Source organism: Branchiostoma floridae, chromosome 6, assembly GCF_000003815.2.
Source record: "Branchiostoma floridae strain S238N-H82 chromosome 6, Bfl_VNyyK, whole genome shotgun sequence".
NCBI lineage: Eukaryota > Metazoa > Chordata > Leptocardii > Amphioxiformes > Branchiostomatidae > Branchiostoma > Branchiostoma floridae.
This window is the reverse complement of record NC_049984.1, coordinates 12866327-12876571: the sequence shown is the minus strand read 5'-3', so window position 1 is coordinate 12876571 and position 10245 is coordinate 12866327. Positions and strand designations below refer to the sequence as shown.

The following is a 10245-nucleotide window of genomic DNA, read 5'->3' as shown; positions in this document are numbered from 1 at the left end:
TCAAAAGGACTGGTGAGTTATGGCATTATGTCATCTTGTATGTTCAGCTTCTCAGTTTTTGGTGCATGTTGCCCCAAATTGTACGTGGTGTATCTATTGCTTTGGACAATAAACGTCTGATACAAAGTTGCTGAATACAGCTCATGTTTGTTTGATCTAATATGTCACAATTTAATTACGACTAGACATATTTGATAATATACCTCAAACCCTTCATTCCAACATATCCGGACACTGTCAATGATATTTGACTGCCATCTGTGTATCTTTGATTGAAATTAATACGAAATTACATATAAACTGTATGCATTGTTTACAAGTAAAGTTATCCTAACACAACCACGGTCGATTAAGTGACTTGTGTGAATCATGTTTAGCACAGGTTCCCTAGTCTAAATCAGTAAATAGATTGTATCCAGTACCAATGACAGGTCTTTAGGATTGTGTTAATTGTGCTCTGCACCATGGAAAGCCCTGCTTGATTGTATGGATGGTGTTCAGCACCAATTACAGGTCTGCTGGGTTGTATAGATAATGAGCAGCAACAAGGACAGCTCTGCTGGGTTGAGTAGATGGAGTTCAGCACCAAGGACAGATCAACTGGATTGTAAAGATGGTGTCCAGCACCAAGGACATGTCTACCGGATGGTGTAGATGATGTTCAGCACCAAGGACAGGTCTGCCGGGTTGTGTGCATGGTGTTCAGCACAATTGAAAGCTCTGCTGGATTGTGTAAATGATGTTCAGCGCCAAGTTTTCAGGTGATGTCGTGTCTGCTTTAAAGTCAATGAGTCAAAACAGGCTGTAACAGCTGGGCTGTGGCAGAGAAACGTTTTCCAGCGATGTCAATCTCAAACTTGTATTTTGTTATGATGTCATCAGTGACTACCTTCCCTTCTTCTGTCTTTCCATCTGGGTTACGCACAAGACCAAGGCAGATCTGTTGAACGATTCAACCATGTTACTCACACTCATTTAAAGAATAAATACCAGAATTAACCATTTTACTAGTATTAAGTATTAAGTTGACCTTTGTAATGAACAGAAAATTGATAATTCTACAATGGCATCGAACCTGTTTCTTTAGCGTGTATCCATAGCTTGCTGAGGTCGTCATGCCAACGACCCTTCCACCCTCCCAGATTGGCTCCCTTCCCCAAGGCCAAAGGTCATTCTCCAGGTCATGATTGTCCAATAGGAACATGACAAATTTCTGTCTCACTCCTTCCTGCTTCTGTTCGAGCAGGGCAGATCGACCAATGAAATCCTGAAAATGAAATGTTTTAGGAATATTTTAGAAAGTTGCTTAAGATTTCTTCGTATAAAACAGCAATTCTGCCATGTCTTAGTCAAGTGAAATGTCATTTATGGCCATATTAAGTACAATTGCACATTCCACTTAAGAGAACCCACACGGTCCTTAAATTATAACCTTGGCAAAGGTGCCAACATCCATGGACATCCCACCTTGTCTAATTTGACAGTGTGCTCCTGTTGGCATTCAAATGGAGTGACAGATGAGTCCAGGTCAGTTCCCAGTGAAGGAATACCGTGTTCCAAACACAGGTGACTGATGACATAGTGGCCGACATTACGGATTCCAAATGCTCGACCCCTCTTCATGATGTAGAGATAGAGGTGTAAAGCATACTGTAAAATGAGGAATATTCATGAATTTTGACATAGAGCTGTCATAGAAGTATTAAATCTTTGGACATTCAACTCAACTGAAAGGATATGTTGATAGGTAGCAGATCTCATGCAATTTAGTTTTACTCAAGTCATTACGTCTTCCGCTATCTACAACAGCACTAAGAATACTAGAACAAAATAGGAACAGATTGCTTAACTACTAGAGTTTGTAACAGTCATGTTTGCTTTTACCTCTTGTGGAACATACAACATCCAGCCCAGCTCCCCAACATGGCTGATGGTCATGGCACGAACACGGGGGGCAAAACCGATGCTCAGCTCCTGCGACAGAACCGTATAGTCAAAATCACTCATGTATGGCAATTGTGTAAAAGCTACCTCTGTGTGTCAGATATTTACAATACCAACAAAATCGATTGGCCCGCAGGTGAGATCCTTAACGTAACTGGATAGTAGTTGTAGAGTCTGATTTCCAAAGAAACTCACCCTGCAGACATTTGGCGGGAAGTTATGGCTGCTCATGGTGACGACATCAGTCAGACTGCTCATAAGCTCCCTCGCCCTGGGACCGAGAACATTGAGAACAGCATAGCTCCGCGTCACGTCCTTAATCTGTACAGATCCGTCTCTTGGGAGATGGCGGGTTAGCCACGCCCAGCTCCGCACCAACTGATTGGGTGGCGAGATGATGACGTAGCTGGTAATAAGAAGGTGACAAAATTGGGTATTGAAAATAGGTTATAACGTTAAACTCGAAAAAAGGTACATTGAGGGTAATCCCGTAACGTTTTCGAGTCCAATAGAAGGTCGTTGATTCACTGTATTTAGGACACGATGTTGAAAGCAGAGCCCATGCCTTTTACCTCCCCGACGGAAGTCAGGTGCCCATTAACACATTGGTGGATGCAGGAAAGCTGTGCAAATTTTTTTTTTCCCAAGGATCCACAATGTCTAGCCAGGAATGCCAGGAGTAAACCTGTGACCTCTACTCCTCATGTCTGCTAGCCTAGACACTCGATGACAAATTCAAACTTCTACCAAAGAGCTTTAAAGATTTGCTGTTTCCTGTACAGAGATGACCTTACTGATTGTTGGCCAGTCGAGCTATCCTGCAGTCATTCTCGTACCCTCCGTAGTGGTTCAACATCCCGGTGTGCAGCACCGTCCCCACTGGAACATCCACCTCATTACAGCACAGCCTCTGTAGGTACGTCACCACCTCATCACCTGAGGACTGAACAGAAAAACATTATCATTTATTTTTGCAATCATCTTAACCTGACTTCAGTTTGTTTTGGTACATAAATGAACTAGACAGCATTTATCGAGCTAAACCCTTCACCAATCTATGCTATAAACATGTACTGACCTGTACTTCAAATTTGGTAAGTGAAGACATATCAACGATGCCAACATTTTCACAGCAAACAAAGTACTCTCTCAGCACAGCATCAAACCAGGATGGCTTCCCAAATGTCCCCTTTGGCTGCTTTGGCTCCATGAAGTCATCTGAAAATGAGCGATAACTGTTATATGAAAAGTTATCACTCTTCGGGATGTCTTCACAGCCTTGCATAATAATGTGATAGTAAACAGAACGCTATCGCACAACTGGGGGCAAAGAGCTAGCATTACGACTTAGAGGCTTGACAGAATTGACCCGTAGGCAGATTCCACATGTGAGGCAGGCGTTCCGCCAGGTAAGAATACCATGTGCATGTAGTGTACCTGAGTCTGGCCTTGAGAACCAGTTGGCCCTCTCATACCCCATGGTCTCCCCAAACACAGCACCTGCCTTCTTCAGGACGGAATACAGGGGTGACATCAGAACCCTTCGAGCTGACTGGAACTCTTGCTTTGGGTAGTTTTGTAGATAGTGAATTGCTGTCATCAATAGACAAGAATGCAGATTATGATTATCATTAATTACGAATCCGAGAGTTAAACTCGTTGCCATTCCCTAAAATGTCGTAGAATGGAATTCCTTATCACATAATCTTTACTTTATGGGTTGAAACAGTACTCTGGGTTCAAGATATGCGGGGTTAAACCATGGTCATTATAGACAATATTCCAAACAATATAAAGAAAATGAAGACGCCTTTGAAATTACAAAACTCTTAATACGGATATTAAATGGGAAGTTTGAGTTGAGTATTTGGGTGCATATATCATGATGGCTCACGCAATATTTCCTTGACCCTTTCCCTGAGGTATCTCCTGTTGTTGTGCATCTCTCCAAACCTGCGGATGTCGACCGGCCAGGTGCCGGCAGGAGGGTCCCCTGAGATGATCCATTCAGCCATGACCTTCCCCACACCACCTGCACTGGCTATTCCTCCTGAGTTCATCCCTGCAGCTACAAAGTAGCCCGGTAGCTGCAAGATGAAAATCACAACTGCCATTTTGGTAAGGCATGCGGAAAAAGAATGCCTCCAATACGATGTATATCTTCTTCCAGTACTACATTACCCATCCTTAGCTGTGAACGTCCTGACCCACCTCTGGCGCTTCCCCCAGTACAGGTGACATATCAGGGGTGAAGCTCTCTGGCCCGTTTAGAAACTGTCTGATCTCTGCATCCTGTAGGGCTGGCATACGGTATGTCGCCTGCTCCATGATGGGCACTGAAGATTATACACATTAGGAACAAAATTAGATTATGTCAATTTTTTTGTAATGGGAGGGATATTGGAAACAAGGTACTTTGGAACTTTACAGTGGGATATGTAACAGAAAAAAAGGAAACGTGCAACTCTGTTTAAGATGCCGTCTATTGTGACATAATTCGTTAGTGAGTGATACGAGTATCTGACTTACTGAAGTGGTCCCAGTCTTCCTCTAACAGTTGAAACTCAAATTTTGATGGGATACCATCTGTGAAGACCGGTTTGGGGTTTAGTTCAAAGCCTCCTGCCAAGACACCTCCACTCCACTCACGTGAGTAGTGCATGCCATCAGGGTCCCTGATAACTGCATACGTAGGGAGTACAAGATACTTAGAGCACTTGACTTGTGTTTCGTTCTACACCCTGTTTCATCAAGCGCAATCATTAATAGAAATTGCCTAATATCTGTTAGGACACTCACTATTGATAAAGTTTCCAGTCAAGGAAAAAAAGGGTTAATATGTTGCCAGCCGAGAAAATAGCTTAACATATCAATAACTATTCAATTTTCTTTAATTTAATAGCTGTGGTTTCGGCAAAGTTTGATATAGCGCCAGCAACATGTATTCATGCTGTTGGGAAGTGAATCTTCATACTAAGCAGAGCCATATGTTCAAAAAGAGCACTATTTCAGACACAGATTAAGAAACATTCAAGCGAAATTCTGACAATGGTGATTTACCTGGTTGGTTGTTGGTTACTCCAGGGAAGGGCTTAGTGACAACGTAGAAGTGTTCACAGGAATGCAGCGGTACACGGACAGGTGGACTGGACAGTTGACCCAGCTGCCATGCCCACTGCAATGGAAAATATAGTAGTTTGACCTATTAAATATTCCGCAGCACCATGTTTTGTTCTGACCATCTTTCTTCATTTTTGGGTACCACTAACCCCATAAGCCATACTAGTCGTGTAACCAGGACGTGGTGCCCCGCATGAGGGCTTTGTCCAGTATGAAATAGACGTAGACGACATGGAGCTCAGTCTATTGATTGCATAGCAAATACATGTAAAATTTAATGTATATTGCTTAAGGGCGTTGCTTTTTCTACAAACCAACCTTATACAGCCCAATGCTTATCTGGTTAAGTTCAGCCCTGCAGTGTTACAGTAGCACCAATGGTTGCACGTGTTAACGACCCACCTGTCCAGCACAGTTCACGAAGTATTCACATCTGATGTCGCCTTGGTTGGTCCGGACTCCCGCCACCCTACCAGTGTCTGTCAGGACGGTTTCCACGGCAACTTTCTGGTGAATCTGTACTCCTGGATTGTGAGGAATCATGGAAAAAGTACAATGTAAGTAAAATGTGTCGCTAAACTAAAATTTATAACTAGATATCTTTTATCCTTGCAAACAAAATTTCCTGATGACTCACTGGAAGAAAGTTAAAAATTGTTCCAAATAGCATTTTGCGTTTGATAATGTTAGCTCTTTGTAGTTTGAGACTCCGGATTGCCTTCGACTCCAACATTGGTAGAAGCTCACAAACTCTAGAACTTACAACATTTGAAGCCCACCTCGTGACGTTGCTCCTTTAGCCAGAGACTGCATGACATCAGAAGGTGATGCCGTCCCGTCCCCGGGTATCCACAGCGCGCCCTTCAGGTCATCCACCCTCAGCAGAGGAACCTGAGCAGCGACGTCTTTAGGGCCGATCAGCTCACACTGGACACCGTCTGATCTGTTAGGAAAAGTCTTTGTGATATTCACTTTATGACAACTACACTGGTTACATGCACATCTTCAACTATTTTCTCCAAATTATTGTATCTACTGCGCCATGTAATCAGATGTTTTTTTTTTTCAAATTTGATCCATATCTCTTCGAGCTGATATGCCAAGTCCAAGATGCCAGCGCATTAAATGCTATTACATTGTACCTAGCAGCAGCGGCAGTTCTCCGAAGGTAAGTCATGCGATCTGATGTCCTGGCAAGGGACACGGTACCACACTGTCGCCACCCTGTTCACAAACACAGAAGTCACGCATATTCCTTGTGATGGTAGCTATGCACATTCTCTAGGTCTATAGAAATCATCATTAATTCGGGTTGTACAGAATAATACCCGTGTCAAATGTTAAAACAGGAGGAAGATTCTATTGATCTGTTAGGGTTTAATGAATTCTCTGAATTGAATGGATACACACAATAAGCATTAGAGCATGCAAAACAATATACGTTATAGGAATGCTAAAGAGGATTTTAGTATATTGAATACCGATCAAATAGGACCTTAAACTTTGGCCAATGTACACTCAATATGCAGTATGTACTCAATGTACAGTACAAATATCGCTGCACACACATTTTTGTTTGGAGACCAAACCCAACAAAGCAATTTGGTATTGTTGAGGAACGTGTCACACGATGTAAGTTATACCACTGACCAGTGCCAAGACCCGTTTCCTCTTCCAGAGTGGCATACAGCTGCGCGCTGTATTGGCATATGTTGGTGTGGAGGGTGTTAGAACGCATCTGAACCACAATCCCTGCAGAATGCCAGGTTGTGCCACATCCCAAGCTGCAAGAAAAAAAATCTTTGACGCGGATTACATTTCAAATTCTGCCGCGTACGTTTCAAATAACATGTTACTATCGGTCATAATTCTTGACGAGAAGTGCTTGGAGAACTTGTCACATTTCCAAACCGGGATTTCCACAAACAGCCGGGCCAGGCCCCGGTTTGGAAATGTGACGTTAGCCTTACTACCTCCCCTGTTCCAGTAGCACCACATCAGTCCAGCCAGCCTTGGCCAGATGATACGCCACCGAGCAGCCGACGATCCCTCCTCCAGCGATCACGACCCGTGCCTCAGAGGGAAACTGTACACTGGCTGAGCTGAGTTCACGACAGCCTGACGTTGTTCTCACATATTGCACTGTAGTAAATATTTGTTTTGTTAATAATCTTACATCAATTCAGTCCATTTATGCAAGTTGAATTACAGTTAGAACATACTACATGTGTACATTTATTAGGCTTAAAATTCGAGCTCACCGTCCGACATTGAACAGAGACGGGGAGTGACACAGCTTATCTGGCACTTACGACCCTTTCTGGAAGTCACGTGTCTCTAACGTCGCGTCCCTAAAATATGTCCTGATTCTTTTACGTGTTGGTCACGTTAATTCACCAACACAGATAAGCCATGATGATAAAGTTTAACTTGCTCATGAGAGACTTTTGTGTTTACATACGCACAGCCACAAAGTACATCCTAGTCAATTTTTGTTACATGATGCAGCTGGATTTGACTGGCTTTCTTTATTACACGCAATTCCGTATATACACTTGAACCGCAAAATTTAACATAAATTGCCTGATTTCGCGATCGGTCACTCAAGGGGACATTACGCTCAGCCCTTGGTGCGTTACCAAAAACATTTCTACATTGAACTATGGTTTAAGACAGTGTGTGACCTGTAACGTTACTTCCGGATCTTTCCCGACGGCACTGCCATGTATTTAAATGCCGTCGCTTCTTTCTGTTGTTGTTGTCCACCGTTTCAAATATGTCTTAAAAAATTTGCTTGCTCGTGATGACATTCTTACCAGGTTTAAAGGTCAGCCTTGAAACAGATCGGTACTTTTTGAGTTTGTTGGTTATGTACACATATTGGGTCACAGTAACCCCGCATTGACCTTGAAGTTCGGTCGGTGGGGGCATTCATCGAGCTTTACATAACATAAACAACTATTCACAAATGTCGCTGTTTTACAGTAAAACAACTACCTGTTGAGCACGTATGCAACGTAACTGTTGATATGGTAAGTCAACAGCACTTATACTATAGTGCCACGGCAACCAACCATGGACTAATATTGTAACGTTACAAGTTCTAAGTTAGTCTGACTTGTACTTCGAGGGAAATGGAAAGAAGATATTATAAGTAGCCCCCAGCCTGAAATATGCCAGGTTCTTGGCTCACGTTCATGTGTAGTCCACACCACCCTACTTCTGGACAACAGCAGGCTGCCTGAGCGGACCAGATTCAAAACCATCCTGTTTGGCACGAATACTTATATCCTCTGGACTTTGGCACTGCTCACGGCCTGACCTCTGTACCAATGCTAACTGCGTTTCTACGTTTGAGGGACGGACCATTCTGTACATAGGTGGATCATGAGATGACAGCATGACAATCATTCTCCGGTAATGAGGCTCGAACACGGACCGCATTTTACGTCCCTTCCGAAAGATGGTGCTGCTCCAACCTACAGGCCGATGCGGCCCCAACCAATATACTCCCCTGGATTCGAACTGGGATCACCGAGTTACCAACTAATTGGTTACAGGAGCTCCACTGTGAAGAAGCTACCAATTAAGATAAATGAACATCCCATACAGTGGCGTTTATGTTACCTATCAGTGAAAAAGATGAGTTGAAGACAGGAATCAAAACATTAATTCTCGATCGATAAATTGTAAATCTCACAATCATACGGCGCTCTTTCCAAATGAAAGTTTGAATTCAAGTCTGTCAATTGTATTCTGGATTTAGGTACTTCTTATGCCTTGTTTTTGTATACAAATGTCTCAAGAAGACACTTTTTACCGTTTCTGAAGTTTAGAGTATAACGCCTCGGATGCTGCCAACAGGTAGCAATTGCAATAATAAGAACATCAGACAGAAGTCGCTGTTACACCGTCAAGTTAGTTGTTCAATTCAAACATCGAGATGTGGACTCCAAGAATGTGTGAATTGCCAAAGATGAATTTACCAAGGAAGGGCAGTGTCATGCTGTCATTTAGCATGGCATCTCATGATCCACGACCCTCGCTATATGTAGAATGGTCTGTCCCTCAGAACCGGTTCTGAATAAACACTTTTACCATGGAACAGAGGTCAGGCCGTCAGCAGTGCCAAAGTCCAGAGGATATGAGTATTCGTGCCAAACAGGATGGTTTTGAATCTGGTCCGCTCAGGGGGCCTGCTGTTGTCCAGAAGTAGGGTGGCGAGGACTGCACATCAACGTGAGCCAAGAACCTGGCCTATTTCAGGCTAAGACAACTCTTATATCCACTTTCCTATTCCCTCGAAGTAAAATCCAGATTAACGTATAATGTATTGAGCGTATATCGATGCAGTGACACGAACAGTGCTGTTTACTCACGATATCAAGTTATGTTGCATATGTGCTGAACATGTTGTTGGTTTGTTGTAAAACCACGACATTTGTGAAACCTCATTTGTAGGTAAAGCTTGATGAATTCCATCACCGACCGAATTCAAGTGTGAAATTGTTTAGGGCGAGGGTAAAGTGGGCGTTACCTAACAATTGTTAAGTGTATTCAACCCACAAACTCAACAAGGTTCTGTCTGTTACAAGGCTGACCTTTAAACTTCGTAAGAATCGGCCCATCGAGGTAGCATCTTTGAGTAACATATATTTTGAAACGGTGGACAACAAAAGAAAGACGCGCCGGCATTTGAATACATGGCAGCGCCGCCGGGGAAGACCAGAAATACAGGTCACGCATATCTGCGCTGTCGTTATAATCGTTCAATGCCGAAATGTTTTTGGTAACGCACCAAGGGCTGCGCGTAATGTCTGCTTGTGTGTGACCGATCGCGAAATAAGGCAATTCATCTCCATGTAGGTCTGCGAATCAAGTGTGTATACGCAATTGCGTGTAATAAAGAAAGTCAGTCAAATTCAGTTGCATCATGTAACAAAAATTGACTAGGATGTTATTTGTTATAGCCTGTGCATATGTGAACACAAAAGTCTCATGAGCATGCTAAAAGTTAGCATGAAGGTTTATCTGTGTTCGAAAATGACATTATGAATCAAGACAAAACTTGACGTGACCAACACGTTGAAGGGTTGGGAAATTTCGGGACGTGACGTTAGAGATACTTGACTCCCACAATGGGTCGTGAGTGCCAGATAACCTGTGTCACATTTGAAAAGT

At 43.0% G+C, this 10245-nt stretch overlaps 2 protein-coding genes across 2 annotated transcripts in view; one reads left to right on the top strand and one right to left on the bottom strand.

The window, feature by feature from the left end:
* Window positions 1-375: 375 nt before the first annotated feature.
* On the bottom strand, window positions 376-8364 carry LOC118417677 (pyruvate dehydrogenase phosphatase regulatory subunit, mitochondrial-like). The gene is made up of 18 exons (XM_035823325.1): window positions 8258-8364; window positions 7038-7206; window positions 6715-6848; window positions 6207-6288; window positions 5844-6007; window positions 5467-5588; window positions 5005-5119; window positions 4474-4626; window positions 4156-4280; window positions 3839-4031; window positions 3382-3537; window positions 3023-3162; window positions 2739-2887; window positions 2140-2350; window positions 1885-1974; window positions 1468-1650; window positions 1076-1267; window positions 376-940 (listed from the first exon to the last, which is right to left on the bottom strand). Exons 1-18 carry the CDS (start codon window positions 8328-8330, stop codon window positions 785-787), a joined length of 2607 nt encoding a protein of 868 aa, XP_035679218.1. The 5' UTR covers window positions 8331-8364; the 3' UTR covers window positions 376-784.
* An 851-nt stretch (window positions 8365-9215) lies between these two features.
* LOC118418105 (pyruvate dehydrogenase phosphatase regulatory subunit, mitochondrial-like) overlaps window positions 9216-10245 on the top strand; it is a 14113-nt gene continuing 13083 nt past the window's right edge. The window contains exon 1 of the mRNA XM_035823935.1: window positions 9216-9303. Within this exon, the coding sequence (XP_035679828.1) occupies window positions 9231-9303 (73 nt within the window). The 5' untranslated portion in view covers window positions 9216-9230. The remainder of the gene's footprint in view (window positions 9304-10245) is intronic.